The sequence below is a fragment of the Scyliorhinus canicula genome, chromosome 11, assembly GCF_902713615.1.
Source record: "Scyliorhinus canicula chromosome 11, sScyCan1.1, whole genome shotgun sequence".
NCBI lineage: Eukaryota > Metazoa > Chordata > Chondrichthyes > Carcharhiniformes > Scyliorhinidae > Scyliorhinus > Scyliorhinus canicula.
In genome coordinates, this window is record NC_052156.1 from 23766693 (window position 1) to 23793352 (window position 26660).

The 26660-nt window shown below is 47.6% G+C and overlaps 1 protein-coding gene across 1 annotated transcript in view; it reads right to left on the bottom strand.

Annotated features, from left to right (window-relative positions):
- Positions 1-26660, bottom strand: part of stab1 (stabilin 1) — a 324671-nt gene that overhangs the window by 182283 nt on the left and 115728 nt on the right. Inside the window, exons 21-25 of the mRNA XM_038812582.1 lie at positions 19600-19686; positions 18362-18473; positions 9120-9306; positions 4063-4156; positions 286-444 (exon numbers count right to left, since the gene is read on the bottom strand). Of these exons, the coding sequence (XP_038668510.1) occupies positions 286-444; positions 4063-4156; positions 9120-9306; positions 18362-18473; positions 19600-19686 (639 nt within the window). The remainder of the gene's footprint in view (positions 1-285; positions 445-4062; positions 4157-9119; positions 9307-18361; positions 18474-19599; positions 19687-26660) is intronic.

Consider the following 26660-nt stretch of genomic DNA (forward strand, 5'->3'; position numbering starts at 1 on the left):
ACTGTCGATTTCCCGACAGCGTGCTTCTAACCATGTCTGGCCGGTCGGGACTCAGTCCGCGGTCGCCCTGATGGGAGGCGGGGGGGGGATCCATCACCGGGGGGGTGGGGGCCTTATGGGCGGCCGGGGCAGCGATCGGGCGGGTCGGATGAGGCAGGGCAGGGCTGATCGGGGGGGACCTTCTTTCTGAATGCTGGTCCGGGGTTTCCTTTCATCAACGAAGATAGCTTACCTAATGCTGTTCTTATAACAAAAATACACCTCAGATAAACCGCTTAGGGGTACCTGTGAAGGTCCAATGTACTGACAATCAGCGTTCTCGTCACAACCTCCTCGCGTGCTCAATAAACATTCATTTATTTCAACACAGACTCTCCCATCTCCAGTCCATCCAGTGTTGCATTGACAGGTTATATTCCCAGGACCTAGACGAAAACATTCTGCCTACAATAAAAAGACAAATATGTGAAGAATGCCAGGCCTTTATCCACGGTAGCTTTGCAAAACCCCCTTCATACTCGCACAAGACTTTCATTTCAAGTGTCAGTTGTAATCTCTATGGGGTTCTTGGCCTCACTACTGTTGCAAATAGCTGTCATTGTTAGTTTTAAACCTGAATCATTTATTCACTTTACAATAGAATGCAAACAGAATGGTATCAAATAGCCCAGGATCTAATGGCAATAACAAAATTCAAAGTGTGCATGCACCAAGCCAACGTAGCTACGACATTCCCACTTCACACCTCATGCCAAGCTAAATATTGTTCAAAGAATAGTTTAAAAAGGAAACCCTAACTTGGCATTCTGTTGCTGTGAATGAAAATGGAATCACATGTTCCAATTATTCAGAACAAATGAGTAATGCAAGAAAGTATTTTTACATTACTAAATAATTAAGTAATCTAATGCTGGCGAGTTGCCCACCATCAAATCTTGTGCAAATCCTAACAGGACTGAAAGAGGTCTGAGACCAATGCCATCATTTGCACTCTTGGCCATGGTTGGGGCAGGATACAAGGAGTTCCAAGAACTTGCAAGTAAATGCATTAAGTATTTGCATATTGATATTTCACAATGTAATTTAAGGAACATTTTTCTTAGTTACTACTATTTGAAAATAAATACCTCTGTTTTCCACCATTTTCTGCCTACTCTGTTTGCCCTGAATCAGCTCTTTCCAAGTCTTTGAAAATAATATTCTGAAGAAGCCACCAGGTGGTGGCCGATGACTTGTCCCCACCTCTTAGCTTATTTGTGGCAAAATATCTATTTGCCATTTGACTCCTCACCAGAGTGGTATGGCTAAAAATATGATTGCAGTGTACAGGACTGCAACTTGTTCCCATTCCATATTAGTATCATGTGTTGATATTACAATGTATCATCCCACCCAAAATCTGAAAATGTGCATTTGGTAGGCTTAAAAAAATTATTAAAATTACAAGAAACAAAATTTTAAAGTGATTTTGATGTATTCAACACTCTGTCCATCAGTAATAATAATAATCTTTATTAGTGCCACAAGTGGGCTTACATTAACACTGCAATTAAGTTACTGTGAAAATTCCCTAGTCCCCAAATTCCGGCGCCTGTTCGGGTACACTGAAGGAAAACTCCATGTTTGGTCCAATTCACCTAACAAGCACGTCTTTCGGGACTTTTGTGGGAGGAAACTGGAACACCCGGAGGAACCCACGCAGACACGGGGCAAACTTGAAAATTCCGCATAAACAGTGACCTAATCCGGGAATCCCCAGGTCCCTGAAACTGTGAAGCAGCAGTGCTAACCACTGTGCTAACATGACTGCTTACTTTCAACTCTGCTTCTTTCCTTTTTTTTTTTAAATTTAGATTACCCAATTCATTTTTTTCCAATTAAGGGGCAATTTAGCGTGGCCAATCCACCTACCCTGCACTTCTTTGGGTTGTGGGGGCGAAACCCACCCAAACACGGGGAGAATGTGCAAACTCCACACGGACAGTGACCCAGAGCCGGGATCGAACCTGGGACCTCGGCGCCGTGAGGCAGCAATGCTAACCACTGCGCCGCCGTGCTGCCTCTGCTTCTTTCCTTCTAACCAACCTACGCAATGCCCTACTCACCAATTTCCCAAACTAAATCACATAAATTCCAACTCATCCAAAAATGTCCTGCTACTTCTTACTCCATACTAAGTCTGCTAGTCAATCAACCCCACAGACCTAAATTGACTTCCTGCCCCCGCAAAGAGTCAAAATTCCAATACTTTCAATGGTCACATACGCATAGCACCTTTCTGCAAAATCAATCCTAAATCCCCAATCGGTGATTCTTGCCTCACCTTACCTCTGCACCCCATGTACTTTGAGTAATGTTACAGGTGCCAAAGTGAGTGCATGTTATTCAATTAGGGTCCTTTCCAGCAACCTTTTTGCTTGGGGCTCCACATTTCAATATTTTTCTCACTCGAGTGCCGATGAGAACATTTCAGCATAACATTAAACATTAATTGTTTTTAAAAATCAATGTCAATGGAATAAATTGATGATACAAAATAGGTAATTAATAAAAATTCAAAAGTGTCAAGCAGCAGAGTTAACCAATTAAACCTTTTTTGTCTTTTTACTTAAGAAACAGAGCTACAAACAGCCAGACTAGGCCCCACGTCCTGGTCACTAGGGAAGGGGTGGAGACTGGGGCTGCGCTAAGGAGTTGAGTTTAACCAACACTGACCTTGGGCGCGATTTAACCACCATGTTGCGCTCGGCATGGATTGGGGCATGCCGGGTGAATAATCGGAAAGGTCAAACTCGAGGTTCGCGTGCGAGTTCCGGATCTCGTCCAAAAACGGCAAAATGGTCAGTAAGCACTATTTGCATTCATTTCAATCTCATGAGTGAAATTGAAGTCAAATGCAGCAGCCTCCCCGGAGTCAACCGACTCCACAGTGAGAATTTACATGGGTGTTGTTTAATACTCCTTTTCAAAAATGGGAAACTGGCGTAATTGTTACTATGGGGAAGTGAGAAGGTGAGTAGCCCTTTCTATTAACTGGCACGCAGCTCAAGGGCACCGGATCTGCTGCTCCAGTGCTCAGAACGTGGGGTGGGGGAGGGGGGGGGGGGTTGTCTTCAGGGGGCTGGGTTTGTTCGGAGGGCTGGAGGAGGATCAGGTCGGGGGTCAGCCCTGGGCTGAGAGGGTGAGGGGCTTTGCATATGTGAGGCCGTCAAGCCACCTTTAAAAATGCTGGAGACCCATAACGGGGGCAACCAGAGCTGCAGCCTGTCTGTCCTACCAAACTCTCCAGAAAAGTGTCCTGCTGCAGATTCTCTCATGAAAGTCAATTTCACTCCCTTTGACTGTGAGCAGCCTCCAGCTTCACAGCAGCAGGCTATTTGAAAGGAGGGATTAGCCACTCACTCGTATAGACTCACTAATTCACTCGCACCGACTCACTCACTCACTCGCACTGACTCACTCACTTGCACCGACTCACTCACTCGCACCGACTCACTCACTCGCACCCACTCACTCACTCGCACCCACTCACTCAGGTCCAGGAGATTGGATATAGGGTATTCAAGATGCTGAAAAGAGATGCACTTCATCACTCTGCGCCGTCTGGGACTTCAGCTGCTCTGGGTGGGCGTTGTTGCTGCAACTATGCTATTCACTTAATCTACCGAACAGCTCTGTCATCTTTACCATTGTGCTCCAATAAGGGAAGTGTCTGTGCAAGAGGAAGAGAGAGAGTGTGGCCTGAGGCAGAGAGAGTCACACTGTGGTAACAAAACAGAAATACTCATTCCATTGCTGCTCTCCAATCAGAAAATGATTATTTGCTGAATTTTCCACTGATAGGCTTAGCCTATCTGCGGCAAACATGGGCGAGGAGCAGCTTGTGATTGGAGGAGCAGCTCCTTGAGAATCTTTAACTGAACATGTCCGTAGTGTAAATACTTGCTCTGGTCCAATACAGAGGCTTTTGGGGCCTTTAGGTTATGGCCCCGGGCCATGGTTTGGACAAACCTGCTATACAGTCTTCTGACAATAGATAATAGAAATGCTAGCTTTGCTCACATTCTCATCGCATCCTCCTCGGTCAGGCTTTTTACAAAGATCCTCTACATGACAGGAAATCCCATCACCCTCGTATCCATTCTTACATACACACCTGGGGAAAGCATGAAAACATTAAAATGGATATTATTTCAAATAAATCTGAGTTGATCACCAAATAATTGATGCCAAACAAATCCAGTGGCAAGGGGACAATATTAAGGGCAGATTAGACTGCATTTCTAGACCATGGGAGCTGCGAGAGGGGGAGAGAGAACAGCTTGATCCGAATACAACTGCTGCTGCCCGGAAGCTGTGTGTTTGTCTGCTGCCACCCCTTTGCTTTTGTGGTCTGGAATAAGGAAAGGGAGGATGTAAGATGACCTGCTGCCAGCGCTGGAGAAGTGGAACTGGAGCTCTTTCTCTCTTCTGGTGTGTTGTGCGTCAATGTGATTTTCACCTGCTGAGGAATCTACTACTGTGAGCTGCAGGAGGGAGAGAGAGAGGCGGATTGATCCAAATGAGCAACCCGATCGCTGGACATCGAGGCTGTTTTACTGCACCTTGAATGCCAGTGGAACTTGCGGATACCGAGCTTTGGTTCCGTTTAAATTAGGCGGCTTAAGAAGGTGTGTACAATGGAGGCTCATGGACACAGTCTGATAGATAAAACAACCAAACGGCCAGGATCTTCCATTTTGTTGAAGATCTGAGTGGGGTGATACAGTGTATTTAGTTCTCTTTGTACAAATGAACTGTTGTAGTTTTGCGTTTGTACCTATATTCTGGAGTGTAAGGCTCGATGCCTTTTCCTTGTTGATTAATGGTTAGTGTGATATATGGACTGTTAAGTAATTGGTTTTCATCATTTTGTATAATGGTACTGTTGACCATTTAATAAACAAAATATTACACAAGGTGCTTCTCGTGGGTACATGTGCCATGTCTCACACAATTTTTTACTGCATTGTATTTCAGTCAAACTTTAAAGTCTGAACAGTTTGACTGACCTCTAGAAGCATCAGCACTATAGAGGCAGCAGCCAACAATCAAACACTCGAGAGCTGGGCTTCAGCAGTAGGGATATCCTTGCGACCAAAGGGTGAGTTTGTGGATCAGGGGAGGGCACTTGAGCACGGTCTCCTTAATGTTCCCGGCAGGGGCTTGGAGTCTGGGATTTAGGGGCTCCTGCTGTGGCCAGGGGTGAGTGTGCAGAGTGAGGTTTTACAGCACAACCGGCTTCCTGGATGGCGCTCTGAGAGAAGGCGGGACACATAAGGGTGGGGTTGGCTTGGGGGATTTGAGGGTCCTGGGGTGGAAGCCGTAACTGATTGTCGGTCTCTCTTCTTCTCCAATTCCTTACAGATGCCAAAATGGATGGAGGTGTCGGTCTAGCAGAGGACGTCCTTGCGGTGCTGGTGGCAGCCGAGGAGGTCAGCCACTGGAGAAGGCAGCAGTGTCGACACAGGCTGGAGGAAACACCCCATGTGAGGAAGTAAAAGAAAGAGTCGATGATGGTAATGCTGTCGATGTGGCATACATGAGTTTTCAGGAGGCATTTGATACAATGCCACACAACAGACCTGTGAGGGCAGCACGGTGGCACAGTGGTAAGCACCACTGCCTCGCAGTATCAGGGACCCGGTTCAATTCCAACCTTTGGTGACTGTCTATGTGGAGTCTGCACATTCTCCCTGCGTCTGTGTGGGTTTCCTCCGGGTGCTCCAGTTTCCCCCCACAGTTCAAAGCTGTGTAGATTAGGCTGCTAAATTGCTCCTTAGTGTCCAAAGACTTGCATGTGGGGTTATGGGGTTACAGGGATATGGTTGGGGAGGGTTCTCAGGTAGGGTGCTCTTTCCGAGGGTTGGTGCATACTTGATGGGCCAAATGGCCTCCTTCTACACCATAGGGATTCTATGAGGTTTCAAATATACAACACAGGAGAGTGAGGATAACTCTCTGTGAGGTAAGCTCTGATGCTCCTCAGTTTATGCCAAAGTCTGACTTCTGTGTTTCTGCTGACAGTGTGCTCAAACCCATCCTCCGAACGGGATCTGCACTGGGGGCATTTGATCTTGGACCACTATGCCCATGGGTAGGTGGGGGGAGTGGAGGGCAACACGGAATGGGGGTACAGGCAGGCCCACTACGAAGACCAACATGACAGAGACTTCACATGTATCAGGTACAACATTTTTAAATTGTGAACATTTGACATTTCCATTCCTCCTGGCAACAGATAGTGGGATTACCTTGTCCAGAGGCTCGGCATCTGACTGGGACTCAGCTGAGACCTGGGATCCAGCAGACCTCCAACTGCTGACTCCCTTCGATGTTCCTGCCTCCACCTGATGTGCATCAGCAACTGTGTGGTGTTTGCCAAATTGTGCCCCAGAAGCTTGTCCACTAATGTTGTCCATTGAGGTGTGTGTCTCTGCATTGGTAGAAGGTGGGGATGATAGTTGTGATGCCTCGATGGTGGTCTCCTCAGAGCTCTCCTCCGAGGTGGTCTCTTGGGTGGTGGTGGTGGGGGGGGTGCGAGGGGCAACGACTCAGGATGGTCCAGCCCCATCAGATGGAGATCCTGAGAAAGAATGGACATTTGGTCAGTTAGAGGGAAGGATCATTTTGTCTGACATGAACAACCCACTTGAGGCAGATCATCTGGGTGAAGGAGATGTCGATCCTCACCTCTGCGGCACAGACCAACCTCGCTGTCAGTGACTGCTCTCTCCTCGGACAACCCTGCGATTTCCAGGGTCCCTTCCTCATGGGATGAGGACTCAGATATCTAGTACTCTGCCCCCATCTTGGTCCTTTCTCGCTTATTATGGGCTATCTTCTCCTGTGGGGACAAAGAGGGAGCTTTGTGAGCCACGCGCTTGATGGATCGGGGGTCTATAGCAGGTGGCACGTGTGGGCACCGCAAATGAACATGAAGGGGTTGTGCTGGTGGCTGGCAGGGGGTGCTGAGGAACAAGCATGAAGATAGGATGTGTGAAAGGTGAAAAGTGTCAGCCAGTGATTTGTGGGGTGGTGTTGGGGGAGTTCGGAATTTGAGGGGTGGCAGGTGGAACTGTTGGCAGGAGAGAGGTGATAACTTAACCTTGCAGCTCGGGGGAGGATTTTGGTCTTCTTCCAACATTGGATGCAGGTCCTCCTGGTCATGCTGCCCACACTGACAGCTGCTGTACTGCCTCCCAGACGGTATTGGTGGCCCTGCTTCTGGCCCACCGACCCCTTGGGGGAACAGGGTGCCCCGTCCCTCATTCACAGCGTCGAGAAACCTGTCTATGTCAGCATCCCCAAAGCATGCAGCAGGTCTATGTGCTGCCATGTTGTATGTTGACTGGGAGTGAGTGGTGATGGAGTATTTAAAAGCAGCTCCCCTTGTTAGCAGCGAGACACTGAGGCACAGGTCTGGAAAATACGATGGCGAGACAACCAGTAATGGTGAGAAGCTTGTCGGGGCTCATTTCCAGCACTAAGTGCTGTTAAATTTGGGCCACGATGTTACCAACGTGGCTGTCTGGAAACATCCCGCCGATCATGCCCAAATTTTTCCATTAAATCATGCCCATTATTCCAAGTTAGGATGGTGTCTGGCTTGGTGGACAACTTGCAGCTGGTGGTGTTCCCATGCATCTGCTGCCTTTGTCCGTCTAGCTGGTAGAGGTTTCAGATATGGAAGATGCTGTCGAAGCATTGGTGAGTTATAGCAGTGCATTTTGTATATAGTACACAATACTGCCACTGTGCATTGGTGGAGAGAATGAATGTTTAAGATGGTGAATGGGGTGCTGGAGGGCTGCTTTGCCCTAGATGGTGTCAAGTTTCTTGAGTATTGATGCTGCAGCACTCGTCCAGGCATGTGGTGAGATTTACATCACACTACAGAATTGTACCTTGTAGATGGAGGGCAGAGTTTGGGGAGTCAGGAGGTCAGTTACTCTCTGCAGAATTTCCAGGCTCTGACCTGCTCTTGTAGCCCCTGTATATGACTTGTCCAGTTCAGTTTCTGATCAATGGCGAGCCCTCCAGGATGATCATTGATTTAGACACTAGAAATTCAGGTTGGTCTGAGCATATGTGTGGCAGGTTACTGAACAGGTACATACCCAAGGACATTTGTCCTGACATATCTTGGCACAGAACCAAATAAGCAATATTATTGAACCAAATTATCTGGTCATGATCTCTCTACTGATTGTTAGGACCTTACTGTGCACATAATGGTTGCCACATTTCCTATGTAACAGCTGACTACGCCTTCAAAATTCTTACTTTGGCTATGCCCAAGGTTGCAAAATACTCTAGATAATTTTTTTTATTCATAGGAGATGTGTGCATCGCTGGTTAGACCAGCATTTATTGCCGATCACTAGTTGCCCTTCAGAAGGTGGTGGTGAGTTGCCTTCTTTAACCGCTGCAGTCCTTGAGGTGTAGGTAAACTCACTATGCTGTTAGGGGGGGAGTTCCAGGTTGTTGGCCCAGCAACAGTGAAGGAGCGGAGATATATTTCCATATCAAGGTGGCGAGTGACTTGGAGAGGAACCCAGGTTGTGGGGTTCCCAGGTATCTGCTGCTCTTGTCCTTCTAGATGGTAGTGGTCGTGGGTTTGGCAGGTGTTGTCTAAGGGAACCTTGGTGAGTTATTGCTGTGCATCTTGTAGAGGATACACATGACTACCACTGTTCGTCGGTGGTGGAAGGTTTGAATGTTTGTAGATGTGGGCAATCAAGCGAGGCTGCATTGTACTGGATGGTGTCGAACTTCTTGAGTGTTGTTGGAGATGCACTCATCCAGGCAAGTGGAAAGTATTCCATCACACTCCTGACTTGTGCCTTGTAGATGGTGGACAGGCATTGGGGGGTCAGGAGATGAGTTACTCGCCGTAGGATTCCTAACCTTTGACCTGCCCTGGTAGCCGCATTATTAATGTGGCTAGTCCAGTTCAGTTTCTGATCAATGGTAACCCCCAGAATGTTGATTGCAAGTCTTCCTTTTCTTCCTGTTAATGACTAAAAAATTTTGAAGGGGTAATTGCTATTTTGAAATTTGCTACTTTTTCTACTTACCTGGCAGTTCCATTGTCATATTCACACACAGCAAAGGCATGGCAGTATTGGGATAAACCACTTGGACCGCAAGACTCAGTCTTCTTGTCACAGAATATACCTGTAAAACTCTCTTCACACGTACCAGGTTGACAGACCCCTGCATTTGCAGGTCTATTATCACAAATCCCGTGCAAACAAGGGCAATCTGGAAAAGAGATTTACATCAATACTATAGATAGAAATGCAACTGCAACTTCCATGTGCCCTCTCACTCACTCTTCCTTTCTGCTCAAAATAAATGTATATGTTGTTAGCAAACATAAGGGTGTGATTCTTCAGAAAGAGCACATTGCCTGACCTAAAGAGACAACTGATCAAAACAGCAGATGATGTTACCACATGTATGGATCTTAGCAGTTACAGGATGAATGCTTCTATATTGGTTTAACGTCTTGCACTGGAGTGTATTTGGAGTCTTTTATGAAACGGTGTTTGCACCACTATCTGTCCAGTGGTCCATTCAGACCTGCTTAGCAAAAGGGAATTTGGTTGTTTCATGTGAGGCTAATAGAGGTGCATTACAGGAATGTCCCAAAAATTTGAGTCTTGGATATTAAGTGCTATTTTTAACGATAGGCAGGATTGTAAAGATAGTGACTGGGATTTTCCGCAATGGCAGACAGGAGCGGAAAATATAACAAGAAGGGCAAAACTCATTTTTACGCCATTGTAAAACCATTGTAAAACCAGGTTGCAATTGTGTGCTTCAGCCATCAATGGTGGGTCGCGATGCCCACCACACTACAATGGGAACTTCATTTCAATACATTTGCATCTCATTATAATCCATGCCAGAATCAATCTCTCATTCTGGATTATCCGGACACATGAGGGTGCAAATAGAAAAACGCTTGTCACAACGGCACATAAGCAAAGTGTACCAGGTGACCTTCACTTCATTCACGACATTGCGTTTAGCTCACCTACCATGCATCGTGCAGCACACATAGGAATCAGCACCAGCTTTGCAGGCAGCACATGCTTTTAGGAGGTTGTTATAGGCAAGTCTCTACCTACCAGACCAGCGGTAAAGCAGCTAGTGAGCTGCAGGGCTCTGGCTGTCCTGGGAAAGGGAGGGCAGGAGATGGAGCTGCAGCGCTGTGACTGTACCATGGGATATGAGTGAGGAAGGTTGCATTCAGGCACATGACAAAGCATCGTCAGTGCTGGGAAGACGCCCTTCAATTTACATTGTTGAGTTTGCAAAGACTGTGCTTGTCCCAAGGAGGAGGAAGCTTTGTCAGGCCATTTATTGACTGATTGATTTATTGATTTATTGTCACACGTACCGAAGTACAGTGTAAAGTATTTTTCTTCAGCCAAGGGAACGTACACAGTACGCGCATAGTAGACAAAAAGAATAATCAACAAAGTACATCGACAAATACGTAATTTGTCACAACGCAGAACAAGGGCCAAACAAAGCAAATACATGAGCAAGAACAGCATAGGGCGTCCAGGAAGCGTCCACGGGTCATACATCTCGATTAGATTGCAGATCCCGAAAATCTTCAAGGGAACAAACAGGACCCAGCGCTAGCTCCTTGGTGACAAAGGTTATCCACAAAGGATGTGGTGATGACACCTGTGCAGTGGACTCAGACTCCTGCATAGAGAAGGTACATCGCGGCTCATGCCACAATCCACAGTCCACACTCAAATAATTCACACTTGGAACAGGGTAGCTGGATATTTTGCTGCTGTGAATCCATTCGAGATGACTCAGTCATCTGTGGTGCGTTCTTCCAAATCACACTGACATCCGGCACACTCAGTTTGGGATCCTGGGCTGCATCACCATCCGACCATCCAAGCATGACAACATCAAACACTTGCCTGCCAGACATTAAATGCCTCCTCTTTAACTCAGACATTGTGCCCTCATGGCCAGCCCTGGCCCTGGCCAAGTCAGACACTTGCAGAGCATTCTGGAAGCCGTTATTGCCCACCACATATCACTACTTGGAATGAGCATTAATGACCTCGGCGAGTGCTCAGGTGAGCGGAAGCACAGTGATGAGAGCCTTGTCCTCGCAATACAAGCAGCTATAGGGTGAGAGACGCTCAAGGTCGGACATTTGAGCGCCAGGACTATAATGTGGCTGAGAGGGACAGAGGTCCATCACCTTGGATGACTAGGTGCTCCCATTTCTTGATAAACTTAGCAGATGTACGCTCAAAGTCGAAAATATGGTTGGCTAACAACAGCACACACGAGCTCTGAGAATGGACACATGGCAGGAAAACCCTGCCAAGAGACAGAGAGCACATGGAGCTAAGCCCCGCAACTTGCCCTACTCCATCGAGGAGGTCGGGACAGTCACAAGGAACTGCCACATCTGCGCGGAGTGCAAGCCACACTTCTACCGCCCCGGAAAAGCGCATCTGATAAAGGCTTCCCGTCCCTTTGAACGCCTCAGCATGGACTTCAAAGGTCCCCTCCCCTCTACCAACCGCAACACGTACTTCCTCAACGTGATTGACGAGTATTCCCGCTTCCCATTCGCCATCCCCTGCCCTGACATGACCACAACCACCATTATAAAAGCCCTCCACAGCATTTTCTCCCTGTTCGGATTTCCCGCCTACATACACAGCGATAGGTCCTCCTTTATGAGTGACGAACTGCGTCAATTCCTGCTCAGCAAGGGCATTGCCTCAAGCAGGACGACCAGTTATAACCCCCGGGGTAACGGACAGGTCGAGAGGGAGAATGGCATGGTCTGGAAGACCGTCCTACTGGCCTACGGTCCAGAAATTTCCCAGTCTCCCGCTGGCAGGAGGTCCTCCCAGACGCCCTTCACTCCATCCGGTCGCTACATTGCACTTCTACAAATCAAATGCCTCATGAACACCTTCTTGTCTTCCCCAGGAAGTCTTCCTCAGGGACCTCGCTCCCCACCTAACTGGCTGCCCCCTGGCCCATCCTGCTCCGGAAACACGTGCGGGTGCATAAATCAGACCCGTTGGTCGAGAGGGTCCAGCTGCTCCACGCTAACCCGCAATATGAATATATGGAGCACACCGACGGCCGACAAGACACGGTCTCTCTACGGGACCTGCCGCCCGCCGGATCCCTGCCATCGCCCCCGGCACCAGCCCCACCCACCACCCTCCAACCGCAACTGCTCCCCGCAGACGCTCCACTCCTTGGCCTGCCAACCCCCTCTCCCACAGGACCAGACGCCCCCCCCCCCCCTATGGCCCGGCCCTCACCAGCCCCATCTAGGGGTGTGGAAACCTCCACGAGGACCGGATCATCGCTCCCGGAGTCATGGACACCCGCATCTCCAACACCTCCGACGAAGCTCCGCGTCGCAGAGGACGTCCAAGGCCCCTGATCGTCTGATCGAGTCGATACACAACTCTGTATATAGCTATGGGCCGGTGGGCAGCCGCCGTTGGAGAGGTATAGTCCCATATCACTAGTCATACTACCAGTAAATTGTCCCACCCGCACCGGGCTACCAGTCCTGGCTGGACGCCCCACCCCCCCCGCCCCCGGCTTTTCAACGAGCACCCCCCCCACCCCGGTTCCTTTCTCAACAAGGGGTGAATGTGGTAGTATGACTAGAGGTACTACGGTACCTGGGAGAGTGAGCTGCTATTGGTGGAGAAGGCTCGCTGCTCATTGGCCGAAGTGTTGCTTTCTCATTGGTCAAGACGAAGGTAGCTCCGCCCAATGAGACGGGGTGTAAGAACCCGTGTTTCCCAGCAGCCATCGTTCTTTCTGTACTCAAGCTGCTGGGGAAACATCTTGTAGATTAAAGCCTTCAATTCGGACTACTCCGTTTCTGTGGTTATTGATCGCGCACCACCTTCTCCATGCATAAACACGTCTCTCCTTGTACACACCTTTCAAGAATACAGATGAGATAGGAGAACACCTCTCCCTCAATCTTACACAGCCAGAATAAACATGACATGACTGCAAAGCTTGTGAACAAAGTTCATTCCACAAGCACATTGGGCGGGGTTCTCCGGCCCCCCGCCGGGTCGGAGAATCGCCGGGAGTTGCCATGAATCCCGCCCCCGCCGGCCGCCGAATTCTCCGGTCCTCCAAAAGTCGGCGAGGCGTGAGTCACGCCGCCCGCCCCGAAGAATGGCAGGGACCGGCACGACTCAATGGGCCCGGGGCTGCCCGAATTCTCCAGCCCGCGATGGGCTAAAGTCCCGCTGTTTTTTTTGCCGGTCCCACCAGCGTGGATCAGACTAGGTCCCTTACCGGCGGGACCTGGCGGTGTGGGCGGGCTCCGGGGTCCTGGGGGGGCACGGGGCGATCTGGCCCCAGGGGGTGCCCCCACGGTGGCCTGGCCCTTGATCAGGGCCCACCGATCGGCGGGTGGGCCTGTGCCATGGGGGCAGTCTTTTCCTACTCATCAGCTGTGTCAGCCTCCGTGATGGCCAATGCGTAGGTGACCCCCGCCCTGCACGGGGATGACATCAGCAGCCGCTGACGCACCCGCACATGCGTGGACTCTCGCTGGCCGGCGGAGTCCCTTCAGCCCTGGCTGGTGTGGCGCCAAAAAGGCGTTCCACGCCGGCCGGCGGGGCGCAAACCATTCCGGTGCTGGCCTAGCCCCTGAAGGTGCGGAGGATTCCCCTGGCCCATCCTGCTCCGGAAACACGTGCGGGCGCACAAATCGGACCCGTTGGTCGAGAGGGTCCAGCTGCTCCACGCTAACCTGCAATATGCGTATATGGAGTACCCCGACGGCCGACAAGACGTGGTCTCTCTACGGGACCTGCCGCCCGCCGGATCCCTGCCATCGCCCCCAGCACCAGCCGGGACTCCCCGCCCCGCCGGGTACGGGAGAATCCCGCCCATTGTTTTAAAAAAATTTAGAGTGCCAAATTCATTTCTTCCAATAAAGCGGCAATTTAGCATGGCCGAACCACCTATCCTGCACACCTTTGGGTTGTGTGGGCGAAACCCACGCAAGCAAGGGGAGAATGTGCAAATCCACACAGACAGTGACCCAGAGCCGCGATCGAACCTGGGACCTCAGCGCCGTGAGGCAGCAGTGCTAGCCACTGAGCCACCGTGTTGACCCCACAAGGACACGTAACATTAACGTTGAGACATCACTGATGTTGAGAATGATCTAGAAAAGGCCCACACACTGTGGTGATATGAAAGCTCAGTAAGAAGTCTTACAACACCAGGTTAAAGTCCAACAGGTTTGTTTCAAACACGAGCTTTCGGAGCACGGCTCCTTCTTCAGGTGACCTGAAGAAGGAGCCGTGCTCCGAAAGCTCGTGTTTGAAACAAACCTGTTGGACTTTAACCTGGTGTTGTAAGACTTCTTACTGTGCTCACCCCAGTCCAACGCTGGCATCTCCACATCATGAAAGCTCAGTGCATTGCTGAGAGGTCCATGATAGCAACATCTGTGATAAGTGAGGGAAGGCACCATGGTATCACACCTAACTGACAGCAATAAAGCTCATCGTAAAAAGGATGCATATACAAGAGGAAATGTGTATTTACATTTGTGTACATTATATACATTGAGTTCCTAAATATTTTAAATTTTCCTAATTCTACCACTGCATCTTGGTGCTTTCCGATATCCACAGTGGAGGTGGATGCAGCCTGCTGACTGCTACACCCTATTATCTGTAATGACCTTGGAGGATGTCCTCTGGAGGGCCAAGACCTGAAGGGTGAGCTGCTGTGGGGAGTGGCGTTGTCTCTTGGGCCTACGGAGATGGAGGTAATGGGCCACCGCAAGATGCAATTTGGATTGGCCAGAGAGTGACAGAGTCATCTGGGTCAAAGGCCCTGGGATGACCAGCTGCTGGTCCCTTTGGGTCCCTGAGGGTCCTTGGCTGATACTTGAGGCAAAGGGGCAGCTGGAGTGGGATCAACATACCCCGCCCCCTCTCGTATGACCTTTGATGGATACTGCCAAGGATTACAGAAATGGAGTGCAGCTCCTGCACCAGTGCAAGAAGATGTCTTGGAGCATCGTCACCATGGCAGCCACCATCCCACCAGTGTTGACCTTGGTGTCATTGACAGAACTATCAACTCAAACACAAGGTGGACGGACTCGTCCATCGTCCATTGTAATCTGAGGAGTGCAGCTGACATCCATTTCTGATGTTCCTATGATTGTCGCTGCAGCTCCACCACTGATTTAGGACGGAGTCTGGAGGCTCGCCATCTGACTCGCACTGAGCACAACTGTGGCCTCCAGCAGTCCTTCAAGTGCTGCGATCTTGGATGTTCCTGCCTCCTTCTGCTGTGAGCTGGTTTGTGTGCTGTGCATACCAAATTGTGACCCTGAGCCTGCAATAGTCATAGAGCTTTACAACACAAAAAGAGGCCCTTCAGCCCATGCTGTTTGTGCTGACCATCAAACACCTATCTATTCCAATCCCATTTTCCAGCACTTGGTCTGTGGCCTTGTATTCTGAGGTGTTTCAAATGCTCATTTTAATTTTTCTTAAATGTTGTGAGGACTCCTGTCTCTACCACCGTTTCAGGGAGTGAGTTCCAAATTCCAACCCCCTCTGGATGAAAAGGTTTTTCCTCAAAACACCTCTAAATCTCCTGGTTTTTGACTCCTCTACTAAAGGGAAAAGTATCTACCCTATCTATGTCCTTCATAATTTTCTACACCTCAATCAGGTCTCCCCTCAGCCTTCTCTGCTCTAAGAAGAACGACCCGAGCCTAACTAGCCTCTCTTCATAGTTGAAATGCTCCAGCTCAGGCAACATCCTGGTGAATCTCCTCTGCACACTTTCTAGTGTAATCACATCCTTCGTGTGGTGTGTCGACCAGAATTGCACACAGTACTCTAGCTGTGGCCTAACAAGCATTTTAGACAGCTCCATAATAACCTCCTTGGCCTATTCTATGCCAAGGCTAATAAGGGCAAGTATCCCATATGCCTGCTTAACCACCTTATCTCCCTATTCTGCTGCTTCCAGAGACCTATGGACTTGCATCCCTCTGTTCCTCTGTACTTCCTAGCATCTTACTGTTCATTATGTATTGACTTGCCTTATTCGTCCTCCCTAAATGCATCATCTCAGACTTTTGAGGGTTAAATTTCACTTGTCACTTTTTGTCCTTCTGACAGCCCATCTATATCATCCTGTAGTCTAAGGCTATCCTCCTCACTACTTACCACACCACCAATTTTCGTGTCATCTGCAAACTTGCTGGTCATAAACCCCACATTCACGATTAGATCATTAATGTACTCTACAACAGCAAGGGTCCAGCATCGATTCCTGCAGTACACCACAGGTTTACAGTCACTAAAATAACCTTTGACCATCACCCTCTACCTCCTGCTGCTAAGCCAATTTTGGATCCACTTTGCCAAATTGCCCTGATCCTATGGGCTCTTACCTTCTTGATCAGTTTCCCATGCGGAACCTTATCAAAAGCCTTACTGAAGTCCATGCCGACTACAACAACTGCACAACCCTCATCTACAAGCCACTCACTTCTTCAAAAAATGAAATCAAATTTGTTAGACATGGTCTCCCCCAACAAAGCCTTGCTGATTAGCCTTGACTAATCTTTGTCTTTCCAAGTGGAGATCAATTCTGTCCCTCAGACTTTTCTCCAATAATTTCCCTACTAACTAGAATTTGGCCCCACCGAGGTTTGTACCTTTGCACTAGGAGTGAGTGTAGGTGGGCTTTGTGACCGGTCTCCTGCTGTGGTAGCCTCTTGTTCCTAATCCGAGTGTTGTCGGACTAGAGCTGAGGGCCTGGCATGAGTGCGTGGTGAGTGAAGCTGTGGGCAGGATAAGGATGAAGCTCCAGAGGAGATGAGGCCAGATGAGATGTGACGGTGTATGTGAGACAGTGAGTGGTGATGTCCTTGAGCTGGAAGTCTGTGAGATCAAGGTGAATGTATGATGGGCTTCTGAGTGTGTGAGTTACGAGTGATGAAATAGTTGACTTACTGTCGGCATGGATGTGATCATTCATCCTCCTCCTGCATTGGATGGCTTATCACTTCTGTGCTGTGTTGACACTGATCATCAATGCAACCATCTCCCAAGTTGGATTGGTTACCTTGTTGGAACTCCTGCAGCCAGATTGGTGGTAGAGGGCATGGCGGCGGGCCTCAACTGCCAGAAGATGCACCAGTGAGATGTCACGAAATTTGGAGGCTGCCGTCTTCTTGGGCTTCATGGGCCATGCCTTCAGTGGAGCAGTCCTGGGCTGCCGACATTGAGACATCTGGTGCACAACAGCACTTTAAATATGGCGTCCGAAATGAGGAAGCAGTGAGTGGGTGGCGGGACGGGCAAATGAGAGGACGCCAGTCAGCAATACGACATGTTTCCCATCAGCGCATAATTAATGCAGTAGGGAGTGAACGATCCGCTGGTGGTGGAACATGTTTTTCACGCCCGCTCCCATGACAGGAAAATGGAGGGAAAGCCCCGCCTAATAGAATTTTTTGTGCAATGGAATAAAATCTCTGGTAGCTGCGCACAGTTTTATAAAACAACCTGAATAAACCGAAATTGCCAACAAATTGTGTGAACTTATAAAGCACTGATTCTTTGCTTGTTTAAGTTGTATGTCTTTTAAACATATTTATCAGCAACTCATCTTGGAAACGGATTTTATCCTGGAATAAAAAACGTTTTTATTGATTTTTACTGGCATCTGTATCAAATGAGGCGTGAGGGTTATTATCCAAGTACTGAACATGTTAGCAATGGAGAAGGTCATCTCTTGTCAGCACATATGGGGATATGGAAGACAACACAGACTTTCTGTGAAGATGCCTCCTTATAATTTACAATGCTCACTGTGATGAAATGCTGATCTTCGACTAGCTTAGCCGGGGCAATCAGAACCTAACCCAGCCACTGGGAAACTGCTAACAATTGGGTGTAGTGCTGGTTTGAGACTCTGCATGAGTTTACTCTCCATTGGAGCCACTAGAAAGTGATATTTAGACGGGATGTAAAATCAATCTTCCAGATTCCGATCTGACAGTTTACATTAAAATGATCCAGCTGGTATCTATTCCTATAGATACTTTATCAGTAGTGTTCACTGATAAAAGTTACGCACTGCCAGTGATGTTAATTACAAAGATAAATTCTATAAGTTAAAAAATGACAGCACAAAAAAATATGTGAATTGCTTCATATTTTCCCTCATTTGCAAACCCACATTTTGACACCATTTGGGTATTTTGTAATTCACTAACCTTGGGTGCAATCTTCACCATGTTTGTTGTGACCAGAGCAAATGTGACAAGCAATTCCTTTAAATTCTGAATAACATTTGCATGAGCCATCTCCTTCTATTCCATCAGTACACTGTGAAGAATAAAGTTAATCATTTATTATTGTTAAACTTTCAAAGGATTTAATTTTTAAAAAAGAACTCCTTCATGCCTAACATTCCCAGCAGTTTTAACGTAAGGGAGACATTTGAAATATTATCTATCTATTTGTCTGGATAAAAAAAGAGAAGAATGCACCCTTATATACTGCCTTTCATCACAGCCAATGAACTACAATTGAAATAGTCATTGTGTTATCAAAGTAAACAAGGCACCCAATGTGTGCACAGAATGAGTAACCAAGGAATTATTGTTGGTAGGGTAACTCCCTGATATGCCAACACAACAATATCTTGCAATTGTATATGCCTTTTCACGCAGCAAAATTCTGTTAAATCCTTCGCAGAATTGTAAGGAAATGGGACACTGAACCAAAGCACGAGATTAGAAAGTGGGCATCAAAAGTTTGAAAACAGAGTTGGGCTGAAGGAGGGTTGGCGAAATCTTTGAAGTGTTTAGGAAGTGAACTACAGGAAATGGGGCCTATATGTCTGAAGACCAGGCCACTCATGGCGGAGTGAAAGGGGAAAGTGATTGACAAGAAGTTGGAACCAGTGGAGCACAGTTGTATGTGGAGGTTCTAAGGTTGGAGGAAATTTGAGAGAAAATGATGGCTGAAGACGTACAGGGATAAGAATTCTAGGGTGGGAATTTCCACATAACCCACTATGTGTTTTGTGGCGGCAAAGGCAGCCTTCCATTGGCCAGCAGTGGGATCTTTGGTCCCGCCATTGTCAACCCCTCGTCGCCGTGATACCCGCGGTGGGAGTGCACTGTTGGCAGGAAGATCCTGTCAGCGTGAACGGCCTCATTGAGGGAGGGTGTGGGAGGCCAATCTTAGTCCAGTATGCCTAGTATGCTGACAAGGCCTGAGGATCGATTTCTATTGATCATCAAGCCTCTTGCTTTGGATGGCATTCATCACTGAGTCTAATATCCGTCAGTGAGTCCAGACTAATTTCTATCCCAATATGCCTAATAGCCAATGTCGCAGCAGGTTTAGTTGAGATTATTAGTGTATCGTTTCCTCATAGGTATTTGTAATTTTTTACTGACATAACATTGAAGAAAGAATTAAGCTGAATTTTCCAGCAACTTACATCTCCATGTCCATAACACGGGTTTTTGAAACCACCGAAACAAGGTTTACAATCTGGACCAAAGAACCCCTTGCAGCATCCTGGTTTCTAAACAGAAACAAAAAAAGCAGATTTTCAGCACATTTCAAAGGATCATGAAGATTGTAAACTGAATACATTATTTTGTAAATTAATGCTATTTCCCATTCCCAACAGAACCATATTGGGATGGGATTTTAACTCCCCATCCGGAAAGCAGGGCAATGATGGATGAAGTGGCCTGAGAGTTCATGGCTTTCCCACTCGGTAGTCTGCCGAGGAGGCTTTGCTTGATTTTAATGGCCAGACCTCATTACGCCTTATTGGCCATCTGCTTTCCGATAGTGGGCAGAAAGAGGTTGCTAGCAAGCTAGAAAAGAGTTGTCCAGAGGTCACCCGTCACATCATGGTGGGGTGGGGGATGAGGGAGGAATTGAGACCATTTTGTGGGTATAAAGGAGGAGTTCCCATGGCACCAGTCACCCATTTCCTTCAGGAGTCTGGAAGCGTTCCTCCTGGCACACTAAGAAACATCTTTACTTACCTTAGAGGGCCACTTTTTATTCCCTGCCAGGTTTTACTGAATGGGTGGTCACTAAGTAGGGTGGCATCACCTTCCTATGGACATTACATGAACTCAATTAGTATATATTAATGAGGCTTCTGCATGAGTCAACTGGCTGCCTAATAAAGGGCATAGATAAGATGGCAATGTGAGGGAATTGGGTAGGAACACGGATATATTAACTGTGTGCCTATTCTGTTCACACCAGTGAGGTGGCTTAAAAGATCCCCCCATTTTCCAACTGCTCTCTGCTCTTTACATTCTCTATTTTATACAACAAGATCAGAATCTTGCTTCCAGGCTTCAAGCAATGAAGTTGCTTGATAAGTAACCCATGTTTTTTCCTTATATTCTTCCAAGAAATTCCTTTAATTGTTGTCTGCAGTATTTGGCTGAGATGGAAAATGCCACGTAGGAATTATGGGTGTGATCCAATATCCTACCTGTGCTAACAACCTAAACCAATACTCTGTCATTGACCTCATGAACATACAGCCAGATTTCCTGTGTTCAATAATTTCAGTGAAATCATAAACAATTTCTAAAACAAATAAATTGAATTCTTTAGTGATAGCTTAAAACAGGCAATATCATGGCAATAAAAATTGGGTGAGGTATTTACCAGTCGCTCAATCTGTTATTGTGCATTTGGCATTATTGCCAGGAATTAAAAATACTTCCAATGTGTTTATGACTCTGATATTTCCTGACATTTCCACCAGCTATTTGCAACCAGAGAGAAGTACAACAGCAGTATAAGCATCCAGTGAAGTAAAAGTTAAACATTTGGGAACATATGTACAGGTCTATGTCCAGTCACTACATCTTTCCCTTATACCTGCTATAGCAGTGTAATTTTGTTCCACCCAATCATAATAAACAAATTATGCCAATGATGTTATTCTTAAATAGTCAATATAATACACCCTAAAGCCATTGCAACCAATAATGTAAGGAAGGGCAGGATGGTGGCATTTCAAAGAGGCACAAGAGGTTAAGTGTTAGATTCCAGGCGGCTATTTCAAGATTATTCCTCATGTTGTGTGTTAGGTCAGGTGAGGTGCATCAGGCACATCATTGCATATCTCGGCAGATATTGAAGGGATGGCTCTGGATTTCTATGCCTTTGCGCTGTTATTAGGTTTAGGTATAAGGAAGGCCTACACAGGATGCGTTCACCTCAAATAAAATTCACCACTGAAAGGATATTTGGAGCAATGGGGGACAAGTTAAACATAAGATGGAGGAGGGAAAAAGTGTAAATATGAGGTGTATAGAGATATACGTTTAAAAATATAGGACAATGTGATAATGCTCACAAGGACCATGCAGATTAGCTAATTCATCTCCCCGTGGGCGAATCCGAGTTCCCGTGATGAGCGGGCGGAGACCCGTCCAGCTGGGACTCGTTTGGGCGACCTTTAAATGTAGCTCCCAGACCCTGCCTGCCAGTTGCCGATAGTCCTGGGCTGGGATGTTTGTTTTGTCTGCCATGGTATCGGCTTTATTTTCAGTTTAGAATAAACCAGTTTGGTCTTTCACTGCACACCTCCTGGAATTATTACATTGGCGATGAGGATCAAGCACAGGATTCTGGGCAGCCTTATCGAAACTCCCTGACGCCAACTCCAGTAAGAAACAAAGCAAAAAGAAATGCCCTTGTTTGGGATGCTCGAGTCTTATAATGGGGACGTGGAGGACTAGTCCCAGTATGCTGAACGCATGCGCTATGTCTTCCACACTAATAGCATAGAACGGGATGAAAGACATAAAGTAATCCTTTTGACAGCATGTAAGGCTCCAACATTCCACCACCAACTCAACATTCAGTCAGGACATTCTGACAGCTCAAAAAGATGGCTGGATAACCCGAGAAGTACCAGGGACGCTTCCCTGGAGGACTAGAAGTGTCAACCACAAGGCTGCTGTAAGTGTGGCCAAAGGACATGACACAGGCAAGACTTCCAGAATCAACAGTATGCGTGCTGCCCAGGCTGGAAACCAAACCTCAGGCCCAGGATTTGCAAGTTAATCAGCCCATAGAGGACAAAATGATGCAGCTAAACTTCATCATCAACCCTAAGGCTGCCCTGATAAAGATAACACTTTTGGCCAATGGCCATTCCCTAGAAATGGATGTGGATATGGGAGCTGCTGTCTCCATTGTCGAGGAACAGACCATGCGGCGTTGTGGAAGGGAAATTAATGAGTTGCCCACTTAGAAGCATGCTGGGAAATATTGACTATAGTTTAACACTGCTTTTGAATGAAAATAAGTAGGTCAGGTAACGTAAACAAAATACTGCTTAGTATTTTGGTCTCGGCCTTATTATGATAACACATTGGATGGGATTGGATTGGATTTGTTCATTGTCACGTGCACCGAGGTACAGTGAAAAGTATTTTTCTGCGAGCAGCTCAACATATTAAGTACATGGGAAGAAAAGAGAATAAAAGAAAATACATAATAGGGCAAGACAAGATATACAATGTAACTACATAAGCACTGGCATCGGATGAAGCATACTTAGTGTAGTGTTAATGAGGTCAGTCAATAAGAGAGTCATTTAGGAGTCTGGTGACAGTGGGGAAGAAGCTAATTTTGAGTCTGTTCGTGCGTGCTCTCAGACTTCTGTATCTCCTGCCCGATGGAAGAAGTTGGAAGAGTGAGTAAGCTGGGTGGGAGGGATCTTTGATTATGCTACCCACTTTGCCCAGGCAGTGGGAGGTGTAGATGGAGTCAATGGATGGGAGGCAGGTTCATGTGATGGACTGGGCAGTATTCATGACTCTCTGAAGTCTCTTGCGGTCCTGGGCCGAGCAGTTGCCATACCAGGCTGTGATGCAGCCCGATAGGATGCTTTCTATGGTGCATCTGTAAAAGTTGGTAAGGGTTAATGAGGACATGCCAAATTTCCTTAGTTTCCTGAGGAAGTATAGGCGCTGATGTGCTTTCTTGGTGATAGCGCGACGTGAGTGGACCAGGACAGATTTTTGGAGATGTGCACCCCTAGGAATTTGAAACTGCTCACCATCTCCACCTCGGCCCCATTGATGCTGACAGAGGTGTGTACAGTACTTTGCTTCCTGAAGTCAATGACCAGCTCTTTAGTTTTGTCCTCTGAAAGATAACAAAATGCGTACTCGAGTTGTTTTTAACCAAGAACATACGTACTACGTATGTCATCTTATGTGCTGTTTACTTCAAGCTATTATTTCAGACTATAAAGATATGCTTTCTTTGGTCGAATCTCAGAGTGCTGTGGAATGGCTATGCACCGAGACCACTCCTCCCTCCGCAAATATTTGTGTAAATAAATTTCCTTAAATTGAACCTCAAAGAATTTGTCTTTATTATAATTTCCACGACAGGTGTCTCCGGGCGGGCATCTTGCTCCTTGGCCTGCACGCCACCAGGATCAGATTGGCCACATCTACAGGGGAATCACTGAAGATCATGGGGACCACTATGACTCCAGTTACCTATGGGCAGCAGATGGCCCAACTCCCCCTCATAGTTGTATGAGGACCAGGACCCAGTCCCTTGGGCAGAGACTGGCTCCAAAGGATCTATCTGGACTGGCAGCAAATTTTTAAACTAGGAACCAGTAAACTGTGCAAGGTCATTGGCAAATACAGCAAGGTATTCCAAGAAGGCCTTGGTAGAATAAAGAGAGCAAGGTCAAAGATTTATGTGGACCCCATGCCCTATCCAAATATTTCAAGGCAAAGCCAGTCCCATACACTTCACCTACCAAAGTAGATACCAAACTTGAGAGGTTGGAGCGCCTTGAGATTCTACGGCCATTGCCATTCGCAGATTGAACTGCACTAGTAGGCCCTGTCGTCAAGTCCGATAAGTCCGCCTTTGTGGGAACTAATAACTAATGGTTAATAAAGCCTCACATTTAGATCGGTATCCTATGCCACATATAGAAAATCTATATGTTAAATTGGCAGGGGTCAAACCTTCACCAAAATAGATATGAGCCATGTCTACCTCCAGCTAAAATGAGGCGAGTCATCCAGGAATCAAGTGACGATTAATACCCAGGAGGGTTTATACGAACATAAACGACTGGCCATGGGAGTCTCATTGGCATGTACCATTTTTCAATGCATGATGGAGAATATTCTCAAAGGTTACCTAAGGTGGCTGTATACTTAGGTGACATACTAATCACAGGTGCCACAGAAAAAGAGCGCCGAGCAAACCGGCAGGAAGATTAGCTTTAAAAAAAATCTAATTATTTTGTTTCTAATTAAGGGGCAATTTAGCGTGGACAATCCACCTATCCTGCACATCTTTTGGGTTGTGGGGATGAGACCCATGCAGACATGGGGAGAATGTGCAAACTCCACATGGACAGCGACCCAGGCTGGGATTGAACCCGGTTAGCAATGCTAACCACTCCGCCACCGTGCTGAATAGCAGGAAGGTTTGAGATGATTTTCTGACGCAGTTGGCCATCTCAAACGAGGCAAATGTGTGTTCCAGGCAGGCAAAGTGATTAAGCTAGGGTACAGAATCGATAAATAAGCTTACACCCCATGGAGGATAAAGTTAAAGCAATCAAAGAGGCACCGATCTTGTGAAATACAACAGAATTAAAATATTTCCTGAGCCTCGTAAACTACTGTGGGAAATTAATACCAAACTTGGCCACTTTATTGTCGCCCTTCCACACACTGGTTAAAAAAACACCAGAGGTGGTTGTGGCAGGTGCTGCAGGATGAAGACTTGATGAAGGTGAAGCAGCACTTATTATCATCAAATATTCTGGCTCATTACAACCCCTAAAGAGAACTGATATTAACATTGATGCCTCTCCATATAGAGTAGTGACAGCCATTTTCCATCGACGGGATAATGACACAGAGAGACCTATAGCATTTGCATCCAGATCCTTGGCAGACGCGGAAAGACACTGGCCGGGATTCTCCGGTCAAGTGTTGACTCCGAAATTCCGGAAAAGTGTTGACGCCGGCGTAAAGACCGGAGTATTGCACGCCGGCATCAATGGGCCTCCTGGCCCAGCTATTCAACGGCCACAGGGGGCCAGCACGGCGGCGGAGGACTGCGCGCTGCTCCGGCAACGATACTTGGCCATGCAATGCCGGCGCGGGTCCACGCATGCGTGTGGTAGCCGTTTCCACGCCGGCGCATGCGAATGATGGCTGTTTCCGCGCTGGAGCCACGCCACACAGCGGGCCCGCGGGGAAGGAGGTAGGCCCCCTGCAAATTGCGCACGCCCGCCGATCAGTAGCCCCCGATCGCGGGCCTGGCTGTCGTACAGCCCTCTCCCCGGAGTCTGATCCCCCGCCCCCCCCCCCCCCACCCACCTGGACAGCCACCACGGCCACTGGTCCGAGCTCCCGCCGGGTGGTACCAAGTTGGAACCACACTGGCGGAATTCGGCAGGAACCCGGCCAGTCGACCATGGAGAATCAGCGCTAGGGTGGTTGTCAACGGCCCCCAACTGGCGCCGTGTCGGTTGCGCGCGCCCACGGCTGTCGCCGATTTTCCAGTGTTGGAGCAGCATGGCGGGAATTTCCGGCTAGACCGGTGATTCTTCGAACCGGCGCGGGCTCAGAGAATCCCGGCCACTATTCTCAGATTGAAAAGGAAGGATTGGCTGTTATTTTTGGGGTGAAGAAATTCCACCCATAAACCTATAGCAGACACTTCACAATTGAAACATACCATAAACCCCTGCTGGGCTTTTTCAAAGAGGATAAAGCAATTCCTCCCCTAGGATACAACATCGGTCATTATTGTTAGTGGTCTACGATGTCTCTCTCTCTCTCTCTCTCTCTCTCTCTCTCGAGCACCACCCAGGAACACACATTGCCAACGGGGATGCTCTAAGATGCCTCCCACTCATTGCTCACAAGCTTGGCCCCTCTTCCGACATTGGAGAAGTCATCATGACCTTGGCATCGCGGATACTTTGCCAGTATCTGTGAAGTGGATTCAAAGGTGGATCCAGAAGGATGCCAAAAGGACATCATACTGGCAAAAAATGCAACATATAGATACATAGAAGATAAGAGTAGCCTTTTGGACCTTTGAGCCTGCTCTGCCATTCATCACGATCATGGCTGTTCATCCAACTCAATAGCCTAATCCTGCTTTCTCCCCATGGCCTTTGATCCCATTCTCCCCAAGTGCTATATCTAGCCACCTCTTGAATATATTCAATGATTTAGCATCAACTACTTCCTGTGGTAATGAATTCCAGAGGCTCACCACTCTTTGGGTGAAGAAATGCCTCCTCATCTGTGTCCGAAATGGTTTATCCTGAATTCTCAGACTGTAACCCCTGGTTCTGGACACACCCATCATTGGTAACATCTTCCCTTCATCTACCCTGTCTAGTCCTGTTAGAATGTTATAAGTCTCTATGAGATCCCCCTCATTCTTCTGAACTCCAATGAGAACAATCCCATATGATCCTATGAGGTAGAATCCAAGGGC